This window comes from Lytechinus pictus, chromosome 8 (genome assembly GCF_037042905.1).
Source record: "Lytechinus pictus isolate F3 Inbred chromosome 8, Lp3.0, whole genome shotgun sequence".
Classification (NCBI taxonomy): Eukaryota; Metazoa; Echinodermata; class Echinoidea; order Temnopleuroida; family Toxopneustidae; genus Lytechinus; species Lytechinus pictus.
In genome coordinates, this window is record NC_087252.1 from 19,069,666 (window position 1) to 19,095,628 (window position 25,963).

Genomic DNA, 25,963 nt, shown 5'->3' on the forward strand with positions numbered 1-25,963 from the left:
TTTATAATAAAGATTGTTATGTGGTAGGTGACTTTAATATAGACATATCTAAATCTAATCACAATAGGTCACATGAATTTTTGGATATCATGCTTTCATCATCCTTTTTACCATTGATAACAAAACCCACTAGGGTTACTAACCAATCTGCAACCCTTATTGATAATATTTTTTGTAATGTTTCTCCTCTACCCGAGTCTGGAATAATTTTATCTGATATTTCTGACCATTTCCCGATATTTTCAAGAACTCCGTTTAGGTTAGCAAAAAAAGATACCCCGCAACATAAATTCCGACGACTAACACCAAATAATTTACAGAGCTTAAAAGATGGTCTTGAAGACGCGGATTGGTCTGAGGCATTCAGTTCTCAAGATAGATACAAATACAGCATATAATATATTTATGAAAATGTTTACTTTAAATTTAGATAGACATGTACCATTGGTCAGTAAATGTAATAATTATAAAAAGAGCCCAAGACTTCCTTGGATATCGAAATCAATATTACGATCAATAAATCGCAAAAATAACTTATACTATGCCGATAAAATTAATCGCTCAGAAAAGTCACATCGTAAATATACTACATATAAAAATACCCTCACTAAATTATTGCGGAGTGAAAAACGAAAATATTTCACAAATCAATTAATTCGTTTCAAACACGACATCAATAAAACATGGAAAACAATAAACACTGCCATAAATAAACAAAGCACAAAAGCACGCATAAAAACAATAAAGCACAATAATGTTGAAATTCATGATTCTTTTCGTATAGCTGATATATTTAATCAATACTTTACACAAATTGGAAAAAGTCTTGCAGACAATATACCATTAACACAAAAAAAATTACAGATTTCATTCACCAACCAAACCCTAATTCTTTATTTTTAGTACCAGTACATAGAAATGAAATAATAGATATAGTGAACAACTTAAAAAACAAAAAAAGCTGTGGTCACGATGGTATTGACAATATTTTATTAAAGAATGTTATAGAATATATTGTTGATCCATTAGTATACATATTCAACCTTTCTTTAAGTAATGGCGTCGTGCCTGACAATATGAAAATATCAAAGATAATACCAGTGCACAAAAAAGGAGAAAAGATTAATGTATGTAACTATAGACCGATAGCTTTATTACCTACTTTGTCTAAAGTTATGGAAAGGGTGATCTACACAAGATTATTAAATTTTTTGAATAAATATAATATAATCTCTGATTTTCAATTTGGATTTCGCCAAAAACATAGTACATCTCATGCCACTCTCTCATTTATTGACAAAATCACAAAAGCTATTGACAACTTTGAACATACAATAGGTGTTTTTCTGGACCTCTCCAAGGCCTTTGACACTATAAATCATGAAATACTGCTCTACAAACTTGAAAATTACGGAGTTCGTGGGAAGGCCTTGGAGTGGTTCAGAAACTACCTCGTAAATCGTAAACAATTCGTAAGCATAAATGAACAAAATTCTTCTCTACAAAATTTAACCGGGGTGTTCCCCAAGGCAGCCTCCTGGGCCCTCTTTTATTTATAATCTATATAAATGACATTCAGAACTCCTCTGAAATATTATCTTATGTCCTTTTTGCAGATGATTCAAATGTACTATACTCTCATCCTAACCCCGATATTTTAATAAATGTACTTAACACTGAACTGGATAAATTGGTAAAATGGATTAGGGCTAACAAATTGTCAATTAATGTACAAAAAAACGAAATGCATGCTTTTTAGCAATTCTTTAGAACAATTGCCATCTAATATCAAATTGGACAATAAAGACATTGAAGTTGTTACTACAACAAAATTTTTAGGTCTCATAATAGACAACAAATTATCTTGGAAAACACACATTGACTTTATATGTCGTACAATTTCACGCAATATTGGTGTTATTAACAAAGTCAAATTTTTTCTTCCAACTTCCTCCCTAAAAATGCTTTATTCAACATTAATTTTACCATATTTAAATTATGGAGCAATTGTTTGGGGAAATACACACTCAACCTACCTTGATAGAATATTACTTTTACAAAAGAAGGCATTGCGTGTTATTTTCAACTTGTCCTGGAGATCTCACACAGATGAGTTGTTTTTTAACAACAACATTCTAAAAATAAAAACACTGTACCAATATAACTTAGGTCAATTCATGTATCAGTTAAACAATAATATGTTACCATTCATATTTAATTCTTCATTTAACAAAAACAAAACTCTTCACAAATATCCCACACGTCAATCAGATGAATTCCATTTACCACTACCCCGGACCATCCTTGCAAAATCTATTTTTACTTTTGAAGGCCCTAGACTCTGGGGAACTATTAATAAAAACATCAAAGAATCACCAAGCCTTAATTCTTTCAAATATAAGTTCAAAAAAATTCCCCAAGATAACTATTGAATTTAACTCTTCCTCACTCAAACTCTTGTATTTTTTTTATAAATCAAACATGATTATCATGTCATGTACGCTTTTACATCTCTTTCGTTTTCCTGTCGATCAACGAGGTCCGTCTATGAGTGCTGGGGCTGGATTCTGGAGACCTTTAATCTCTCTTTTTCTTATTTCCTTTTCTATTCTAATTTCCCCTATTTCCTTTTAATTTAACTGGTTCATGCTCTAGTTGTTATTTTGATTTTTATATGTTATGCAACTACAAGAATATTTATTAGGAGGCTGCACTCTACAAGCTCCGCTTTTTAGCAGCCTCCTCCATTTCCAACCTGATATGTAATAATCTTGAATATAATTTTTGTACAGGAATACTTGAAATATGTTTTGTTATTTATATGTTAAAATGTACAAAATAAACTGTAATTGTTGAAAATGGAAATAAACGAAATGAAATGAAATGAAATGAAATAGTTTATTTAATGCTTTATCATATATACTTATATGTCTTTTGCACATTATCAGTTGTTCCCCATTCTTTTCCTTTTTTCCCCCACTCTTATGCACCAGTTTATTAAGCCTTTCTTTGTAACCTGTTTGACCCACCTCTCACTTATTCTCTTGTTTTTCATCCCATTATCACTGTTTTGTTCCAGATCCTGTTTGATGTTGCCTGCCTCATTATTTTAATCCCTCTTGGCTTGAGGTCTTTTACTGGCCTTACTTACACTAACTTCCCTTTGTGTCTGCCTACTCCTTTTCTTTCATCCCCTTCACTAACCTGATTGGTCTTCTCTACTCACTAATGCCCCTTTTGTCTCATTGTTTCTAGTGTTGCTGTAGCTTGTTTGTGGTCTATATTATGGTTGTTCCACTTTATATGTTTGTCATTTTGCCTCCGACGAAGATTCTGCTAGGATCGAAAGCTTAGGCCCCTTTTTTACTTTCTAATTTACTTCAATTAGTCTTAAATGTGAGGAATAAGAACAACTACGAATAAAGCCCAGACAAATTTTTAAAATTCAAATTCAATTTTGATAAACGAATATGAATATCGTCACAAAAGGTATTTATAATCACATTCATAATATATGTTAAGCAAATACGACCCAACATTACAAGATAATAGCGGATATGAATATGACATTATATAAATATTTTCATGAATGAAATTCAAATAGAAAAGTAAATGTTGACGGCTATACAAATCATCTCATCCCTAAAAATACAATAGGCTATGTTACTCTCAAAATAAAAAAATAAAAACAAAAATAAAAAATACATGTATCACTCTACTAGGTAATACCTGTGGCATGAAAGTATGAAACGACCCATATTTAACCAGAGTACTAGTCAATGCTAAAGTAATCCATAAAACTTATCTGCGACATGATGAGCAAATATAAAAACAATATAATATTATAGTAACTAATGGAATACAGCACAAATATTTGTATTTATAACTCTATATCGTATCATTCTTTTAAGCAATACGACTTCTTATACAGTGCGTCCCAGAAAAAAACGAAACCGAGATTAAGCGATGATTTATCATAACTTAATCACAAATACAATAGACAAATGACCTACCAATGTAAAGCTTAGAATCTCTTTTTTCATCTGATATTACTTAGATTATTCCCCATTCATGCATTTCAGATGGAAGAGGAGATTCTAAGCTTTACAATGGTAGGTTATTTGTCTATTGTATTTGTGATTAAGTTACGATAAATCATCGATACATCTCGGTTTCGTTTTTTGTGAGACGCACTGTATATGTACGTATATTTGCATTGGTTAAACGTAGACAATCGTATAACAATTGCATACCTTTCCATTGGAACTCAATGACACTGTAGGATATCATTGTCATCGGTGAAAATAGTGCTTCCTTCTTGGTTTTGGTTCAGTCCTCATTAGTTCATATTAAAAAAAATCATTGTCGCTTTCACAACATCCCAAAATAGCTCTCGACTAATTCTGTTAAGAATGCGAGTTCCGCGCATTCTCCCTCCGGAGGATGAAAATCTCGCCCTCAAAAGAGTGGGATAGTTCCACTCTGAGGAGGAAGTGACAAGGGACCGAGTAGCTCTTTTGTTAAAAGCATGGGTTTTTTTTTACTTGAAAGAACATTACCCTCTAGCGATTATTTCATTCCGCAATAATGAACCTATTTAGTATTAAGAACATTATTGTTTAATGTTATTTATCAAATGGAAGGAACGTCTCGGAACAAGTTTTATCTTTGATATAATTAATCAATTGTATCTCTCCATGGTGCATCTTGGCCCTTTTTTCCTCCATTCGCGGTCGCCGATGACGGGGCACCTGGTTCCTGACGGCGACATATGGCATCGATGATGAGGACAATGACGAGGAGACCGAGGATGCCGACGACCACGGATAGACCGATAACGGTAGACAGAGGGAACACGTTTGCAGTTGGTGATGGTGACGATGGTCTTTGTGTTGATCTGGTTGGTGGTGGTGGTCTTTCAGGGGGTTCGAAGTTACCACACCGTGGGAAGTTATCTGGTAATGGAGGAAGGTCAGACTGGTCGCCAGCACGGACAACAATAGCCATACCAGTCTGTGGATTTTTTAACGATAAAATGAAATTGATTTCCTTCTCCCTTTTAATTTGGTAAAGTATCAATCTATAGTAATTAAAATAATTGTTATTGGTGTCAACAGAGTTTATTTATTCATCAAAGGAAATCTTACAAAAAAAAACGTTCGAAGGTGGAATAATCTAATTGCAATTGGTATAAGTTTGAAGCGAAACATGCCTCGTGTATAATAGACTGTTTTAATGTAATAACTTTATTTTTACCGGAGGCCATCGAAACACCCACTTATCCTAGCAGCCTTCTTCAATGATACCGATCCTTTGTTGTTGTTTTTTACAGGCCTTCCTCTTTGCAAAGTTATTCATTTATCATAGTAGAAAATATTTGTTTTTACTTTTTCCCTGAGCCTGTTTTTCAGCTAAAAAACAAAAAATCGGCGTTCGTCATTTATCGGATCTACATTCGACAGGCATCGTTTTCCTGGATGAGTGTCCCATTGCCTCATTCATTCTCTAAAAGCAGAAACGTTATTGAAATTATGTAACACCTGTGTTTGGGTTATTTTGAGCTACATGTATGTTCAATATTTACTTTATTATTACTGCGTTGTGCTAATGTCATAATTTGTTATAGGAAATTAATGAAGTAAAACTAGGACTAGATTCGTCTTAAAGGAGAAAATACAAAGTGCATGTATGATGTATGTGAGAGTGTATGTTGATGCGTGTGTGTGGTCGAGTATTTACAGAGGTTATCAATCAGATATTATGTCTTCGACCGACATCTAGCATCACCATCCGAAAGACGTGACCAGGGCTCGAACCCCGAGCCTCTGCGTCAATTTGTAACTTCCCCCATACATCTTGGATCGGCGCACGTCATCACGCCGACTTATATTATCCTCGTAATAGGCCTTTAATATTCTAAATAGATGGCGATTTTCAAAACTATTGTCTTTATTATCATTATCATTATTATTGTTGTTGCTGTTACAGTTGTTATTATATTATCTTTATTATTATTAGTAGTAGTAGTAGAAGTAGTAGTAGAAGTAATATTAGTATTGTTGTTTTTATCATTATCATCACTATTATAATCATGAAAATTTTAGGGGAATGCATTCCAGGAAAGACTTACATGGCGATGGAATACGGTGTGACAATGGAAAAACCACCAGCCAGGATTATCAGCAATAAACTGGATGACAGTATAACCAGCATTGGTCGTAATGACAGTATCCTTTTCAGGTGGGTGGTCGAAGTTTCTCTTGATTGTCCCATCTAGTGATAAAGTGATGCTTATCAATCAATTTGAAAGTAAAAGAAACTCACCGGGTGAATCAATATTATTGTATAGAGTAAGTTAGTAATAATAATGATTATATGAACCATTCATATAGCGCAACTACTTTATTAATATACTCTACTGCGCTCAGCATTTGGTATCATGCTCATTATTACCCCAGCTGTAGCAGAGCCTCCATGTAGGCACCCAAGCATTCGAGGAATTTCTTCTTACCAGGTACTCTTCACTTCACCTGGGTTGAGTGCAGCACAATGTGGGTAAATTTCTTGCTGAATAAAAACACGCCAAGGTTGGGAATCGAACCTACGTCCATCAGATTGAAAGACGAGAGTCGTAACCATTAGCATAAAAAATGCGAAAATTAATTTATTCACCAACCAAAGACTTCATATTTCATGGGTCATGATTTTTGTATGGATGCGTAGTTGTGTAGATGTTCCAAGTTTTATCTTTCAATTAGCTGACCGTTGGTTAGAAACCGGTTCCGGGTCGTTAGTGGCCTTGCAGGTATTTACTCATTAAAGATTTGAATCATCATATTTGAAATAATTTCCTTCTACTTTCATGTAATATAGTAAGTTTATTCCTATTCCTTGATTATTACAGCCGCTATGTATTTGTAATAAGCCTTTCATATCATATTATCATCATTAAGTTCAATTTTTTTTCTTTAATATGTTACGAATCATCCACTGCTCATTTTCTTTGTATCATAGTTTGAAACCAAAAAAAGCAATTTCAAATGTGTTTGATATCTTTAAAGAAAAAAATAATGTTGATCTGAAAGCTGAAAGGAATCATTAATATCAAATTTTTCTAGTATTACGTTTTCTTAGACGCCTGTACATGTTTTCTAGCAAGTGCAATTCTCTAGGGTATCACGCAGGTAGAATGGGATGCACAAATACCATCGATCTGTTATTGTTGTTTTCTGAGCTGTAGTTTAATGAAATTATAATATCCAGCCAATAAATAAAATGACCATTTTGAAAAGTAATCAAAATTATATTTTTTTAAATGTCGGCTGGAATTTTTTTTTTTTCTGGATTTATATTGTATCCTTTTACTGACAAAGCACACTTCGAATTTCAGGAATTTCTAGTAAGGCCATTGTAACGTTAAACAATGTCTTAACGGCAATTATGTCATGAGAAAGTCTTCAAAATCAAGATTAATTCTCACATTATCATAGAACTAGATCTGATACACCTATCGGTATGAAATCATGAAAACTTATTCTGAAAACCAAACATTACGATGACCACTAACACAGAAAAGCATATGTGGGTCAGTGTATTAATATTGCTTGGAAAAATATCCGACATTCAGTGGGATTCGGTGCTTATTTTGCTAATTTCTCAGCAATTACACATTATTTTCCAAAGCCATTCGGTACATATATTTTTTAATTTATAAATTCAAATACCTGGGTGGTCAGATTTTTATTTAATTCTGTTGGAACTCATTTTGGCATCTTTACCACAACTGGCGTTTGTCTTTACCGTAATTTGTCATAAGCCTATTCATATACTTACTACGATCCATCTCGATTACTTCCTCAATGCTAAGGTGATCTCCACCAAAACCCTGAGCAAGGACTCTGAACGAATAACCGTGAAGATGAAATGGGTGGAGAACTAAAACCCGCTTACCCTCGTCAACTAGCACAATCTCAATCGTCTGCAGTGGACATGGAGAGAAAGAAGAAAGATTGTACAAAAATGGCGACAAGACACTTAAATGGTAAATGTGGTGATATTTTACCTGATTGCTAAGGAAGCCTGAATGCTTTTAATCAAGCAACCGGAGAACTAGTAGCTTTAAGTCCTCTCCGAGGGATTTCGTAATAAAGACAAATCCTCACCAAAGGGCACCATTAGCAATGGTGGTGGTGGTAGTAGTAGTAGTAGTAGTACAAGAAGAAGTAGTAGTAGTAGCAGTAGTAGTAGTAGTAGTAGTAGTAGTAGTAGTAATAGTGGTAGTAGTAGTAGTAGTAATAGTAGTAGTAGTAGTAGTAGTAGTAGTAGTAGTAGTAGTAGCAGCAGCAGCAGCAGTAGTAGAGTAGTAGAAGTACAAGGAGTAACAGAAGTAGTAGTATAGTAGTAGTAGTAGTAGTAGTAGTAGTAGTAGTAGTAGTAACAGTAATAAAAGTAATAGTATACATTCTTGTTATCATCATTATTATTCTGTTGTTGTTGCTGCTGCTGTTGTTATCATTATTATAATCATCATCATCGTCGTCATAACTGCCATCGTCTCAGTAATCATTATAATATAAACCCATGCCAACCTGATTAATTTCAACTTGAAGAACTTGGGTACAGTGACAGAACTCGGTCTTGCACCTCTCATTCATCTCCTCATCTTCAAAAAGGCAGATATCATCGCCGTCGGTCTCGTCATGGTATTCAGAGAGAAGCGAGTAACTTGGCAGTTTAAACGAACGGTCGTTGAGCATTGGGCTGTAAACATCGTCCCAGTAACGTTCATCAGAGAACTATAGGGAAGATTCAGACGTCCGATTACTGACTGATATTATTAAGATAATAGGGCGTCTTTGCTCAGAGACGTACAGTGTCTGCAACGACCAGGGCCCCGTCTTACAAAGAGTTACAATTGATCCAATCAATCTCAGCTGTATGGAAATCCATCCATACCATTTTTTCTACAGGAAATGTTCTTAATAAACAAAGAGAATCACACTGAATCCTCAGGAAAATTATGAATGTATGATATACATAATATCTAGACAATATTTTTTACAAATTTGCATTTTAGATGTTGCTGGCCGTCCATGGCTGCGTTGATCCGATCAATCGCAATTCTTTGTAAGATAGGGCCCTGAGGTGGATACGGAGTATTCTCCGAGCGCAAGATTAATAGATTGTCACACGACAGAGAGCGTCTATCAAGACCTACAGTCTGTCGAAAGTTGGAGAATCGACATTTTGTCCAAAGTTTTGATTGGAGAAGAAACCTGCAATTTCCGACAAAGATTTCCCAGGCATCATTTGCCATTTTGCAATACATTATTCTGTCCTTGAACCCTTTGTTCATCGCTGAGCAAAAACATCCTTGTGAAGGATTATTTTAAGACATTCAATCATCTCACGAAAGTGATAGAAGGGTGGCGATCAAGGAAGACGGGAAACGGAGCAGGGAATGGAAGTGATGGCCTGATAAGAAATGGGGGAAATGATAGAAGAAGGGTGACGAGCGGGACAAAAAGTTTGACAAAACCGGGCTGTAGAATGGTGAGAAAGCAGGAGAAAGGGGTGAAGATATATTGGACGAACCGAAATTTGAGGCCAGAGAGGAAGCGAAACAAGCGTGAGAGGTGAGTGATAAACTGGAAAAGGAGTAAGCAGGCAGGGGCGGATCCAGCTTTTGCCAATAGGGGGCCGAAAAAAAATATCCATATTTTCCCTGATCGGCCGCTCAAAGTCGCTTCTTAGCTTTATTCTCACAAAATATTGTCAGTCAGGAGACTGACCAATCTTTTACGGCCTACTCCATCGGTCGTTTATGGAGTGCAGGAGACCCATATGCAGGAGATTGTTTTGATACGCGCAGCTGCGGTAGCGTGGTTTACCTACATGTGAACTAACAGAATTCGGTGCCACCGCAAGTAGGCCTGGGATTGGACCGGCCGTTATGAGGCTGTAAATTAACCATGGGTATAATACCTCCTTCGTACTTTTCTTTCTGTTTTTCAGCGTTTCTCTCAAGTTATAAGGACATTTTAGGGGGGTTGCCAAAAAATAGGGGGGCCGGCTCGCCCCCCCCCCCCCCCCTTGGATTCGCGCCTGGTGGGGCTGTTGAAGACAAAGAGGGGAACGGTTGCGACGCCAGAAAAGATAATGGTTGCGAAATCGGGGGAATTCCTACTAGGCTGGAGATGAGATGGATGACAAAACTGGAGAGGGCTGACGAAGCTGGAAAAAAGAGCGATAAAGGTCGTGAAGAGAAAAGAAAACGACGAAGCAGCAGAAGAGGGTGTCAAAGGTCACAAAGAGGAGGAAAGGATGGCGAACAGAAGGGTGATGATGTCGCAGTGGATAAGGGTGGTGGAGCCGCAGTGATAAGGGTGGTGGAGTCGCAGTGAAAAGGATGGTGGAGCCGCAGTGAAAAGTGAGGCGAAATAGACAAAGTCAACGATTGCAAAGTTAAAAGTAAAAAATATGTATATGTAATTAAAAAGAGATGGACGAAGAACAGAAAGAGATGGCATGGAGGAAATGGAGTGGGAGGGATAGCGAACAAATTGAGAGCAAACTGTATCTATGCGTGAAAGAAGGCACTCGAGAGAAACAACTAAAGAAAATACAGCTCTTAAAAAGGGAATGACGAAAAATATGATTGAGAGCTTGCAAGAACATACATATAACAAATATGAAAGATGGTTAAGGAAAGAAAATGTTGCAATGATTGCGATAAAGCTGAGGGCATCTCAACCGAATGGTAATAGTTCATTATAATAGTATTGATTATTATAGTTGCGTCTACAGTCAAAGTATCTGAGCACATGCATAAAAATCAAAGTGAATAAATGGCATTGAAAATTGTAGCATTCTTTAGTCAAATTAAAGTATGAGTAAGTGGGAAACCTCTGAATAAATTTCACTTACCCTATCACCTGTACTGATTTAACTTTACTTACTTCATTAAAGTCTCGTTTCATGTAGAAAGTTCGTCTATTCTCTTGCGGTAGGATTGCATTTTCTAAATAAAAGTGAAACATGATAGGACGTGACACTCAGCTAAAACGGAAAGACGTAGGCTACATTACATTTTTAGTTCACTTTTGGCATGGATTAGGAAGCTAGACCATCAATTGTACTGTGTGACTTAATCAAAGGATAGCTCAGAGGTCCATATGTACAATGCGCGTCAGAGAAATCTTATCCACCAACAATTTGCAAAAACAAAAACTGTTTTGAATTATTTTGTGATAGTTTGTATCAAAGAATTGGAATAGGTTACCACAAAGCATCAGATCCAGTCCAACATTGACTATATTTAAAAAATTTTCTTGTCGAAAATATTTATTTGAGGATTACGAAATATCTTAAAACTGAATCTTGATCAACCATGTGTGTGTGAGTGTGTGTGTTTGGATGTGTTACGGATGTGCGTGTGGGTGCGGGTGTGTATGTGTGTGTGGATTTCTTTATGTACATTTCTTATTCACTCTCTAGATTATCATTGCAAATATTTTTCATCAATATTCTTGTTCTAATATTCAATACATGTATTAGGGACCCCTTTTCACAAGCTCTGCTTCTGTGGGGTCCTAAACCTATCATGTCTTATCATTTTTTTTTTCAAACTGTGAAAATATGTCTCTTGTTTGATTGGTTTAAATAAACTTGAGCTTTAACTCCAGAAAAACGATATATTTGCAATTTTTGTCAGCTCCGAAAGTTGGGACTAAAATGCTGTTTCGGTACATTAACGTTCGACTTCCCAGCTGTTTTTGTCAGACTCGTTTGATGGGCATTTTTAAAACGTTTACTGCTTTCGTGAATCTGTCGTAAAAGAAAATGAGAAACCCATGTAAAGAAACATGTTTGTTTCCACGATATAGGGATTCCCTTACCGATGGCAACCAATTCATTGACAGTAATGACGTGTGCAGAAGCAGGACTGTTGAATTTCTGGTAGATAATGCCTTCTGGGGTTGGAGAGGGGCTCGATGAAGGGTTCTCCGTGCGAGCGCCGCTGTACCTGATGATTGCCAGACCATGATTTCCGACTGGTTGTCCGTACAATTCTTGAAACTTCATCCAGTAATTAAATCCATTCTTCTCTGAGGCATTGAGGACGACATCGTATCTTTTTAGAAAAGGTTCGATAAAACATAAATGAATTGAAGAAATAATTGAAGAGAGTTAAACGTTGAAATACAGGAGTTGCAACTTTGGATTCTGCGAAATCTGCTTCGATTCAATCGAATACCTTTGATTAATTAACTACTCATATTTTAATCATCATGTTTTTCTTAAACAAATCTCTCGATGGACCCCTGTCATAAACAGCATGCTTCCTGAAGAAAGAAGGGAAATTGGCCTTGTTCGGGGGAAGGGTCGGAATAGTGCCCGTCGGAACAAGGTCCTGACAAGCTCCGGTCGGGGGAGCTTACCATGACATCTTCCTCTGACCAAGACACTCATTTATTATCCAGAAATATCAAGTTACCACAAATGCTCAGAATGTTCGAATTTTCAGGTTCTCAAAGCATAGGCTATCCAAAAATTTGACCTCGCACTTCTGGCTCGCATTTATAATTTCGACCTCATAGCTTATCTTGTTTGTAAGAATAAACACTAGATGTATTTAAGACGTCAGACTTTATTGGGGACTACCCCCTATTTTTTTCATCAACTTTTACCGGCCCATTGGAAAAAACATGGATGAAAATATTTTGTTTCCATTCCTCCGAATTTTTTTCAATGAAGCAATAATATCATTTTTTAAATGGTAGAATATACTCGTTTCTATAAAATGAATAGTAGAAACGTCAATGTCATATCTTCCTTCTCCCTTGTAAAAAAAAGTATATTAGTTTTGCTCTCATGTTGTAACATTGGCTTACCTTTCTCCTCCGTAAATGACTAGGGCGTCGACCTCTAGAGGTTGTACATATGCCCCATCGCTGGCAATGATAGTTAGGGTGTGGTTTTCTACTGACACCGTGAAAGCTTCACTACTGCTTGCCGTACTTATCAACCGGAAGCGATACCTCTTGCCCTGGATCAGAACGAAAGGTCAAAGTTCAATGTTTTAAAAACGAGCCATTAGAACTATAAACATCACCAGATTTTTGGTCGTAAAATGGTATGTATTATAATTATTTGGAGCGTTGTGGCGCAGTGGATTAAACTGCTGACTTCGAAACAGAGAATTATTGGTTCGAATCTAAGCCATGCGTAAGTTCCTTCCGCAAGAAATCGATCAACATTTTGCTTAACTCAAACTATGTGTGGTAAATTGGTACCTGGCAGAGGTATATTCCTTGAAATGCCACTGCGCTGTAAAAGGTTGCGGGGCTTAAGTGGCCATGGTAACAATATCCAAGTCCTTTGGAAGCGCATAGAGAAATTATGATATAATGTAATATGCGCTATACAAGAGCTGCGTAATAAATAATTATAATAAAGCAAATAAACGGTTAACGTCCATTTATTTATTCATTTATTTAAGTATATATTTATGCATTCATATTTCGTCCGGGTAGTCGAATTAAGAAAAATTGTTCAGGACTTGTATGAACAACTTTTTTAGGGGGCAGTTATGTCCTTCCACTTAGATGTACATGTATAGTGTATATCATTGTATAATTTGTTTACTTTTATGTTTCTTATGTTTAACTATTTTTTTTAATACATCTATAGATAACCAACTACAATGGATAATAATCATATAACATTGCAACCGAAATATACTAGCATTCTAGTGGAATGGTAAAGATAAGGTCAAAAGAAACGTGATGTCTATGGAGTACGAAAGGGGAGGACTTAAAATGATTGATTTTCATTTATTTGTATATGCACAAAGAGTCATGTGGCTGAAAAGGCTTTTGACAGGAGATTTCAGAATAGGATGGAAACGGTTTTTTATATTTGGAACCCGTGATGTAGGAGGACTTTTGTTATTATTCACTAATACTTCACTGAATATTTGTAAAATATCATTACCAAAATTTTATATGGATATGTTGCAAATTTGGGCCGCTACCAAAGAAGTCCTTCTTAAAAAAGAAACATCTAAAAGAAATGAGATATTTTTTAACAATAAACTTATTCGACTAAACGGGCAAATGCTATTTGATGAAAACTTATTTCTTAAAAACATATATAAATTGCATCATATTGTTGACAAGGAAGGTAACATCAAATCTCCTAGAGACTTTCTGAGAATGGGTTTAGATGGAAATGAAATAGATAAAGTTTATAAAGTTTTTGAAAATATTCCAGCAACATGGAAACACCTTTTAAAGAAAGAAGACAACTGTGAAGACACTGGTCTAAATCTAGAGTTTATATTTAATGGTAAGATTAACAGTTTACCAAACGTGACATCCAAGAAAATATACAAGGCACTTTTAAGTATTAAATTGGAAAAATCGTATGCGTTTAATAATATAGAGAAGACATATAATTTCTCCGAAAAAGATATCTGTGCTATATTTTCAAGACCCAGAAAATGTACTCTAAGCAGTAGGCTTAGAGAGTTTCAATTTAAAATGCTTTATGAATTAATATACACGAAGAAATATTTACATTTATTCAAAATTTTCTCAGATAGTGAATGTTCATTTTGTGGGAATACTGAAGAAACTTACGAGCATCTGTTTTTTTCATGTGAAAAGACGAGAGACGTATGGATAGATTGTGGTATCTTATTCAATATGTATGAAATAAAAAATGCCAGGTGGGTGGATATACACATTGGTGTTAAGCATGCTAATATAGGGAAGGAACAGATAATTAATCACATTATTCTTTTAATAAAATATATGATCTTTGTTTACAGCAGGACTAAAAAAAGACCACCAAGTCCCAACGAAATTAGAGAGAAGATATTAGAAAATGAACGTGAAGAGAAAATTTTAGCAGTAACGCGGGGTAAATTATCAACCCATATAAGGAAATGGGAACATTTCCTTACAACACCTACAAGAGTATAGAGGCGACAGAGCTCACGAGATTATGTTCGTTCATTATGGTGTTTTTCTTGTTTCAAACGGGACGCGGGCACCGTATGCAAGGGCGTATGATGTGTGTGAGTGTTTGAGGGTGTGAAGTGTGGGGGTTTGCGGAGGGAAGGCGGGGGGGATGGGGGGTGGGTAAGGAGGGGGCAGGTACAACGCATATACTTTTAAAAGTTTTTTCTCTGATATTTGTTTGTTAAACTCATCTGGTAGTGGTACGATGCAGTGTCTTAGAATATTATTTCATGATGTGCATAATGTATACGAGTTTAAGAGATTATTTTGTTCGAATTATTATTTACAATTATTACTTTGTAAACTGCATTGTATATGAAATTTGATTTGAGAGAAAAACAATAAAACATCTTTTTTTTTTTTTTTCAAATTCTATAAATTAATAGATCGAAAATTGATTAAAAACGAATGCAGAGAAATCAAAAGAGATAAAATATCGCCGTCAAATAAATGAATATTGTCGTTTTTCATAGTACATTCATGTTTCATTTACACACATTTATGTATAATAACATGGCAAGTAGATAATCATTATAAACTTAGAACTCAGAAAGAAGTGGTTGCATAGATAGTTGGGCCTACCAAATGCACGTCTTCTGAGAGAAAGAGGAGATTTTAAAGGGCCTTAAAATATTTATATCTTCCTAAATTGGGTATAATCCCCTGAGCAAAATGCTGAAATATCATCGAAATCCGATAACAAATAACAAAGTTATTGAATTTTAAACTTTAGCAATATTTTGGGCTTGAACGTCTCCCTTGTATTATAAGTTGCAGCAATGATTATGTTACGTATTAGATCGAATTTTATTTATTCTTAATAGGCAAAATAGGACTAAATATATATTTCATATAATAAAAGAAAAGGAATACGTGGGTGTATGACATTATCAGCTTGCACGTTGCATATTCATGAAGACATGCTGAGACTGTATCACTTAAATAATGCAAAGCTTTGAAATGTCATAACCTTAATTTTCCTTGTGTGAAGATATGAAAGTGTCAGTGTTTTGTTTTTGTCTGGCTTTACCTTATCTGTCCGAACCATATTATTTCAATCCTGGAGTACCCCCTTACAAAAGCGGGTCTTGTCAGAATAATGTCCCAAAAGGATCCAGATAACTTACTTCTTCTACTTCAAAGACTTCTCTAGGAGTGGCATGTGAGGTACCGTCACTCTCTGCAGTGTACCCGACAAGTTGTGCCTTCCCATTGATAAGAATATGAGGTGGAAAGATCCATTCCCCCGCATGGCGTGACAATACGAACAACTCCACCGCAGTTTCGTGCGACCAGTCGCTTATCATGATAGTATGTTCTGATAGGTCATAGTCGTAGAGGGCACTGTGCGGGTTGTCCTGAGGTTACAAATAAATCATTCATTAATGTAAAACATTTTTTTTAAACTATGACAATGTAGGCCTACAACTTGAAAAAAAAATAGATTTCTATGCTCGCCTACCTCTCTTACATTATGATGTACTGAAGGCCAAAAAAGTTCGAAAAACAGAGGAAGCAGAAAAGCAGCAAGACGTTAGTTTTAATACAGATAAAACTAAAGTCAATTTATTTTCTACCCTGAAAACGGGAATGTATGAATACATGAATACACTACACACACACGCGCATATATATATATATATATATATATACATATATATGTGTGTGTGTATGTGGGGTGTGTGTGTGTGTGTGTGTGTGTGAGCCTATGTCACAAGAGTGATATCTTAATAGTCGGCAGCCATTTCATAAGTGTATAGTTGTTGTTTTTTAGACGCACTGTATATATATATATATATTTTGATTTGATTTGATTTGATTTTTATTCACCAACGATAACAACATATTTACAGATGTTTACATATTACATTATTATGTCATGCATATAAATATTACAGAAATGAAACATACATGTATATGTTAAGAGCTGATAAAAGGGACCAGAAAATAGCACAAGTGCTAGTCGAGACTGGCCCCTACACATATTAGTAATATAGGCGAATATTGAACTTTAAAGTATTTTTTTTTTTAAACACAACAAAAACAACAACTACAAAAAAACAAAATAAAATTATGAGTGTAACATTTTATGTTATATACAGAGCAATATGATAAGTTATTGATTTAATAAATGATTTTGTAATGAATTCCTGAAATCGTTTCTGGATACGTTTAGTTTGATGGCTAATGGTACATTATTCCAGTAATCACTTCCTAAGAAAGATAGAGAGAATTGTCCTTGAGTAGTCCGTAATTTTGGTAAATGTACTTGTCGACCTTCTTTTTGTCTTGTTGGGTATCTATGCTCTATTACATCGCAATAATCTACTAAAGAGTGAGGTAAGTTATTATTACCCAGGTCATACATGAAGGTACATATAGATAAATTGTGCATTTCAAATACATATAGGATCTTTAAATTCTGAAATAATACACATGTATGAGCTCGCCACTCACTGAAAGTGATGGCACGTACTGCCATTTTTTGGGTGTAAAATATACAATTTAAGCTACTCTTGTAAGTACTCCCCACACATCGATTCCATAAGTTATGTGTGGCTCTATGAATGCCTTGTATAATAATACTAATGTATATTTTGGTACAAAATGTCGCAACCGAACTACTCAAAAAAAGTTAAGGACCACTTTTTAATGTGTGTATACAATTTTCAAACCGGGTGTTGTATTTCTAGAAATACCCGAATATGGCTGTCTTGAATCTCCTCAAACACCCTGTAACAATTTCACACATGGGTGGTTTCAGTTGTTGCATGATGTCTCTCGCATTATTGCATATCCTGAAAAGTGGGCCCATTGTGAAGTGGTACAAATGTGGATTCAAATGCATTTTCTGTCTTTAGTCTCTACAATCAACAAATTGCTGACAACAGCAATGCCAAGATACAGCTGTCCAGGATGCCATCAAACACAATGAAATCAATTTCACACATGCAGTTCTTTCATGTCTCTTGCATCATTGCAATGTGCCCGTACAAAAGTGGCTTCCAAAGCATTTTCTGTCTTTAGTCTCTACAATCAACAACTTGCTGACAATAGCAATGCCAAGATACAGCTGTCCAGAATGCCATCAAACACAATGACATCAATTTCACACATGCAGTTCTTTCATGATGTCTCTGGCATCATTGCAGTGGGCCATAAGACAAGTGTCTTCCAAAGAATTTTCCGTCTTTAGTCTGTACAATCAACAACTTGCCTACAACAGCAATGCCAAGACACCACCTAAGTGAAACAGATGTAGCCAGAGCCCTAGGGATGCTGGAAGCTGGCCTCAGTCAGCGAAGAGTAGCCAGAATGATGGGCGTGTCACACAGTGTCATTAGCAGAGCAAATCAAAGACACCGAGAGACAGGGCTATACTCCGAGAGACCCCGCAGTGGCCGACCAGTTTCGACAACCCCTAGAGATGATCGCTACTTGACGAATCTCAGCCTCCGCAACCGCTTTCACAGTGCACGCCGCCTCAACAATGACTTCGCTGCAGCAACTGGAGTGATTGTTTCCACTCAAACAATCCGTAACCGACTTCACAGAGCCAATATGCATGCCAGACGGCCAGCTCAGTGTGTCCCACTCACCCCTGCTCACAGAAGAATTCGTCTCAACTGGGCCCGGGAGCATGTCAGATGGACCAGACAGCAATGGCGTAGAGTTCTGTTCACAGATGAGAGCAGATTTTCCCTTGACCACAATGATGGACGTTCGAGAGTCTGGAGGCGACCAGGAGAGAGATTTGCAGACCCCTGTATTGCAGAACATGACCGTTATGGGGGAGGCAGCGTCATGGTGTGGGGAGGCATCACCTACGCCAACCGTACTCGTCTCTACGTGGTCCCAGGGGGAGCAATGACAGGAGTGAGGTACAGGGATGAGGTCCTTGAACCTATAGTGGTGCCATTTGCAGAAAATGTGGGACAAAACATCATTTTCATGGATGACAATGCCCGTGCCCACCGAGCTAGGGTGGTGACCGAGTTCCTTGAGGGCCAGGGGATTGAGCGTATGGAGTGGCCAGCGAGGTCCCCGGACTTAAACCCGATAGAGCACGTCTGGGACATGATGGGGAGGAGTCTCGAGCAGCTCGAAGCCCATCCACTTGGACTGCAGCAGCTGGGTGTGGCTCTGGAGGCTGCATGGGATGCACTGGACGTCAGAGACATCAATCGCCTCATCAGCTCCATGAGACAGCGCTGTGAAGCCGTTATTGCTGCAGGAGGTGGTCACACTCGTTACTGAACTGCCTGAAAGACACTCAGACATTCGTTTTTACCACTTCATGTCGGTAGCTGATACCCCTCGGGGCCCACTTTTCAGGATGTGTAGTGATGCGAGAGACATTGTGCAACAACTGAAACCACCCATGCGTGAAATTGATTACAGCGTGTTTAAGGACATTTAGGACAGTTGTACTGAGGTATTTCCAGAAATAAAACACCTTGTATAAAATCTTTATGTACGTTTTAAAAAGTGGTCCTTAACTTTTTTTGAGTAGTGTATATATATATGTAGGCCATATTCCCCCCCCCCCCCCTTATTAAAATCCATTGCATTATTAGTGGACTGTATTATGTTCGAAATGTTAATGATTGCAGGGCTCCCTTTAAAGCAGGTCTCAAGCTTGAATGAAACTACCCTGGAAAGGGGGACGAATGACTAAATCACCATCTTCATCACAAACATCACCGTCACAGCACCATCACTATCATCAACATTATCAGCATGATGATCACCTTCACCACCATCATCACCTCAACCATCACACATTCACCATCATGATAGCACCGGTAGCATCTCCACCACCACCATCATTATCATCATAATGATCCTCATTTTACCAAGCTTACCCCGTCTGGTTCCCGAACAATGAGGGGACCAAAGAGACCATCAGACCGCTGAAAACCTGTATGAGAGTGCCACCAGTGGGTGCCCGTCCGATCGGCAACGAAGTCATAAGTGAACGAGGAGAATGGCGTAATTGGGCATTGTGTGATCAGGGTGGCGCCATCCATGTACGGAGTGTTTCGTTGGAGAAGGCCGTGCCAGTGGATCGAAACGCCTTCGCCATCGTTGAGTTTGTTGTGGACTTCTACGATGATGCGATCACCCTTGCAAACCTGGCGTATGACATACATGTAATCAAGCACACGTTTTAATGTTTCTGTCTGCCTTATCTTACGAAGTGTGTCATTCGAATCAGGCGATTATTCACACTCTGGCTTCCTAAAACAGTCAAACTTTTCTATAAAGGATACCCAAGGGAAACCGAAAAAGTGGCTACCGTAGACAGATGGCCTTTAATAATAGTTTAATCGGAAAGAGCTTTGATTGCCACCAGAGACGTGCTTTTACTAAAGGTAGGTGACCACTTAGACAGATTTGACTGTAGAAGTAGTAAAAGTCGTAGCCTATGACATGTATGAGACAAGCCACAGTGACTCCAAAACCATCGACACGCTTCAGAAAATAAATTTAAAAAGATATTTAACCATTCCTAATCTTTAAAATGATATCTAACTTGTCAAAAGTGATCAATAATAACCCACACAACTACGTAATCAAATGTTGAAGAAAGTTGGTGAGACCTTCAAAGAATAAGGAAAAAATAATCACGAGATGTGCACAGTGTACGATCTCAGAGGAGCTTCCAAGAAGTCGGGGGGAATGGTGTAAATTCTGTATCTCGTCTTTTATCGCATTTTACATCTTTAAATTTTGTCTATGTCAAGAACAAAAATTATCATTTCGATAACCTATTTTTAAATTTTCACTTTTTGAAATAAAATGCATATTTTGGCTATTATAGAGAACCTGTCCAGGCGAGTTATTGTTGAGTTTGGGTTTAGTCACAAAGGGTCTTTGTTAGCACAGGCCTTCTGGGCTCAGATCTTTTACTTATTCTACAAGACTCGTGAATCATCTTGTCAGCGATTGCCATTGGCTAACTTGTACTTAGCCAATCAGATGCAATGATTTCAGTAGCTTATAACAAATAGTCAATGAATTTTACTGACTCTTTGTTTCATGAAATGCTTTCAAGTTTATTTCAATCTCTCCATAAAAGGAGTGTGTTTCATAGGAAATGTTTAACAAACTTAAGAATTTAATTCGTACTTTAGGAGACCATGGGGGTGTTTCACAAAGATTTGAGTATGACGTAGAGTCACACTTAAATGCCTATCTACGTGCGGTATAACAGACATGACCACATTGGTCAGATCATGCAAATAGGACGCTCACTACTGCGTATTGATCATTAAGATTGCGCGTTGCATATCATGTAAGCGTCCGCATATAAGTGCAACTGTAGGTCATACTTAAATCTTTGTGAAACACCCCCAGGTATATTTAATAATTCCATATTGTGCTCCTTTACCCGTAAACATTTGAACTAAAATTTATTGTCTATCATTACCTGAACAACCTATGTTGTCATGTCTTGTCAAGCTAATTTATCTAATTGAGAAAAAAATGATATTTAATGTGCCACCAATAATTTCCAAGTTAATTTTTGTTTACATGTCAGCAATTTAATGTACTATTAGTATTTCAGGTTCGAGCTGAAAGGTTATAAAATTCAAATAAGCAGACCGCCTTTTGCCCCAATACTTCACCACGATATTTTATGATTTTTTTGTTATCATAGATTATTTAGTTTAGACGAGAAACTTCTTGCTATTTTGTAGTGTTCTTTGTGTTGGAAATGAATGAATAGTGTTTGGTTTTCAAATTCAATTAAGTGAATGTATATTAATATGATTTTCATCTGTTTTGACGACTAATTTGATTCGGAAAGGAATGTCCATGGAAATTATGACATATTTTTTTCATAATTGCTTTTTTTTCTTATTGAAAATTCATTCTGTTACAGCGGCTTATGCTTTAATCTTTCCTGAATGGAATCAATTTTAGAGAGGGTTTTTGCTCTCAATGTACGAAGGGTTCAAGAACACAGCAAATGTAATAAAAATGCCTGTCAAGTAACAAGGATCAGAAAAAAGTCTTTGTCGAAAATTGGTTAACCCGAACTGCAGTTTCGGAGCTGACGAAAAAAATTAAATATTTGGTTGGTCCAGAGTCGAGGGAAAAGCTGCTGTTTTGGTTCATCCATTTCGATTAAGGCTTTTATTTATTTAATTATTTATTTATTTATTTATTTATTTATTTATTTATTTATTTATTTATTTATTTATTTATTTATTCATTTCCAGGCAAAAGACAACAAGAATAAGTACAAGAAGAAGAAATTACCACCGACTAGTGCCTGAGGTTGGTCTTTGTCATAAATTGAAGTGTATTTGACAAAACAATTTCTATGTTCTTGAAGCCTCCTTTAGTCGCAGAGCAAAAAAGGTTTTTATTTTCGCAGTCGCACTAACAAAACCAAATGTGATGCGAACGATGGTTGGCCATCAGTAGAACTTAATAGCTTTGACCGGTATGGATTCGGTTCCATTGGTATGATTGGGATCGTGGTGATATGAGAAAAGGAAATTCCACGATCTCTATCTGCCTCTTCCCCCCCCCCCCCTCCTCCTTTTCTTTTTGTTTCTTTCTCTCTCTCTCCCTCTCTCTCCTCTCTCTCTCTCTCTCTCTCTCTCTATCTATCTATCTCTCTCTCTCTCTCACACTCTCTCACCTCAATTGCTGGACCAGGAAGCTGGCGATTGGCCACAACGATTGGGCGACGGAATCCATCGGCCGCCACGCACCGTTCGCGTTCGCAGTCACTCTGATTGCAGGGGCAGTTGAAACAAGCTCTCGACATCGTTGAATACCATTCGATGTCGAAGGTATATCGACAAGTCATCGGTTCCGACGCGACGCATTCTCGGAAACATTCGTGATGTTCTGAAGGTGAAGAGAATTAGAGTGAAACATAGGAAAGAAAATATAGAGTCAAGGGACTTTTATGGACACTATATTATCTTCTAAGAGCCGATCCAAGAGCCCATGGAAGAACAGAGTAATTGTGATAATGACTCTGAAATGGGCAATCCTTTCGATTATTTTATCTATTCAACATATTTGCAATTAATTTTGTTTATTTCAATTGATGCCATCTATGTTATTTATTTATGCTATATATATTTATGTATTGTGTTTTTAATGATCGGAAAATAAATAAACAGAAGAAAACAAAAAATCTCTGTGATGTGGTTTCTTGATTTGATAGAGGCACTGGCGTCCAGATAGAGGAATAGGGACCATCCCCCCCCCCCCCCCAACGTAAAAAAAATGTTTCACGACGAAGAAAAGAATAGAAAAAAACATTAAAGGAAAGGAAAAAGGAGACAAATTGCATTATTTTCTGAAAATTTGGTGTCTAAATCAATCAAAAAATTAGATCTGTCACTCTTCAATTTTTCGCGGCCTTATAGAACGTTTGCCCCATATTCTGTGCCCGGTTCCATCGATTTGTTTGTTCATGACACCACTGAAACAGAGTTTAGTTGATTTCTTTAAAAAAAAACTACTAGCCAAAATTTGTTTCCATTGTCTTGCTATCATTTATCTTAATCGATTTCATGTGTGTCATAAGGAGAGTTGACAAACAAGAATATAATTTTATTCGCCTTAAAAGTTGAGTAAATCTACCCAAATGGTAAAAAGAAAAATGCATCCTTGTTGGGTAAAAAAAAAGTTACATATAAGACGAAACGCATGTTGTTTTGATAGAATTCAACGCTAATTTTGGTAATATTTTTACACAGTATTTGGTATCATTTCACCCAATAAACATGCATGTTCCCTTTTCATTTGGGCAAAACTTTTTTAAAAGAGCCCCTACATCGTATCCATATGAGATGTAATTTTCCGTCTCATATGTTCATATCCTCATTCCTCACTTTGATAAACATCAAGACTATTCACATGTACATTTTATGGGATAACTGACCCTTTCCTTTTCTATAGACCTTACGTATTCACGTCATCGTTCCGCCATCTTAGAGGCTGAATTCATTGCTTTGTATGATATTTGTATGTATGGTGATCTGCAGCTGGCGCATCTCTGACAGCATCGTTTACGCGTATTCTTATATCCTCTATCCTCTGAGCAATGGCAATATGAGATTATTGCGTCATTATTATTCCAAAGTAAACAAACATTTAGAAAAGTATATTATTTCAGCCGTATTGAATTCATGTTTATGAAGTTTTTTTAATCATTTTGCGTGTTGGATGGGTGTGTGTGCGTGTACCTAAAAAAGTATGTGAGTGGTTTTGCGTTAAAATGTTTATGGGGTTATGTGCAGGTGCATGGGTTTGCGTATGCGTTTGCGTGCGTGTTTTTAAAGCGGTACTCCGGGCTGAAAATATTTATATATAAATAAATAGAGTAAAATTCCCAGAGCTAAATGCTGAAAATTTCATCAAAATCGGAAAAATAACGAAGTTATTGAATTTAAAGTTTAGCAATATTTTGTAAAAATAGGTATATGCACGTCATCATAAATATTCAGTAGGTGGGCTGATGATGTCACATGCCCACTTTCCTTTTTCCTATGTTATTACATGAAATCATAATTGTTTCATTTTTTCATACATGATTAAATAATGTGTCTCCTTTGTAATGCAATAACTTGCAGCAATGGATGTACTTAATCAGTCGTCAATCCAATTCTTTTCAGTTCTTGGTAGAAAAACTTTGAATAAACCTAATTTCATATAATAAAATACAAAAGAAAAAGTGGGGATATGACATCATCAAGTTGCTCACTGAGTATTCATGAAAACACGCCTAGAACTTTTTCACCGGAATAATGCAAATCTTTAAAATGCCATAACTTTGTTATTCCTAGTCCGATTTTGATCAAATTTTCAGTGTTTTGTTTGTCTGATTTTTCTTTATCTGTTTAAATCATATTATTCTCAGCCCGGAGCATTATTTTAAGTGCGTGTGTGTGTAATTGAGAAACCATATGCATATGTGCGTGCGTGTGTATATTTTAGTGTGAAGTTATGGAAGTCAAATTTACAGCAAGTGATATTTCAATTATAATACAAGGTCAAACGAAGATGATTGTTCATGTTCTGCATATTGTGTATTCCTTGCAATAACAAAAGCTTCACACATTCCAAAACGTTTTCATCGGCACTCATGTATAGGAGCAGAGGGAAATATGTTTGGAACCTTGAACAGACATTTTATTAACTATTTGTCCTTTTAAAGATATAGGTTAGCATTACAAATTATTTACACACACAAAAATCCGACATATGATTTACGTTGCATTTAATAAAAAAAATTCATGCAAACACTTTTAATAGCTCTCACTGATTATATATCATGTATCAATTAGAGATGGTGTTTTACGTCACCTTTTCACTTTTTGAAACACTAAATTATGATTTTTGGGGGGTCCACACTTTTCACAGGGGCTTCATATCTACAGCATATCACAGGCACGGGTAAGAGTTTTATAAGTCAAATCAATGTTAGCCAATGCATTTGACAGTTTTGGCAAATTCCCCTCAGCTAGGCCAGGGTGACAGCATCTTCATGCTTTCATCTGTATTATATTTTTAGTTTGTTATTCCACTAAGCCTAATAATTATTGCTTGCTGTGATTACCCCGTCCACCCCCCCCCCCCCCCACACACACACACATTGATACATAAATGTCGCTCACAACAAATCCTTAGAATGCTCTCAATGTCATTTAGATCTGATCCTGTAAGAAATGCACAAAAATCGGTACTATCAACAGTATACACAGATATAAAAGGTTTTTTACAATCTTTTTTTTATAAGTGATTCTTTTGGGGAACATATTGTCTGTATCATAAGAAGATTGTTATCAGTTGGATGCAGAAACAGGGGGCACCGCCATTAGAAGTTGAGACCAAGCTTCTTCACGAACTTTCAAAATGGACCTGACACACAAGTTCTCATGCTTCTATCTCAGAGTTCCGCT

At 36.5% G+C, this 25,963-nt stretch overlaps 1 protein-coding gene across 1 annotated transcript in view; it reads right to left on the reverse strand.

Moving 5' to 3' along the window:
- Window positions 1-770: 770 nt before the first annotated feature.
- Window positions 771-25,963, reverse strand: part of LOC129267080 (uncharacterized) — a 35,334-nt gene continuing 10,141 nt past the window's right edge. Inside the window, exons 3-12 of the mRNA XM_064103708.1 lie at window positions 22,684-22,895; window positions 19,892-20,161; window positions 16,154-16,384; window positions 12,894-13,048; window positions 11,898-12,133; window positions 10,959-11,020; window positions 8,589-8,795; window positions 7,834-7,978; window positions 6,131-6,273; window positions 771-5,013 (exon numbers count right to left, since the gene is read on the reverse strand). Of these exons, the coding sequence (XP_063959778.1) occupies window positions 4,678-5,013; window positions 6,131-6,273; window positions 7,834-7,978; window positions 8,589-8,795; window positions 10,959-11,020; window positions 11,898-12,133; window positions 12,894-13,048; window positions 16,154-16,384; window positions 19,892-20,161; window positions 22,684-22,895 (1,997 nt within the window). The 3' untranslated portion in view covers window positions 771-4,677. The remainder of the gene's footprint in view (window positions 5,014-6,130; window positions 6,274-7,833; window positions 7,979-8,588; window positions 8,796-10,958; window positions 11,021-11,897; window positions 12,134-12,893; window positions 13,049-16,153; window positions 16,385-19,891; window positions 20,162-22,683; window positions 22,896-25,963) is intronic.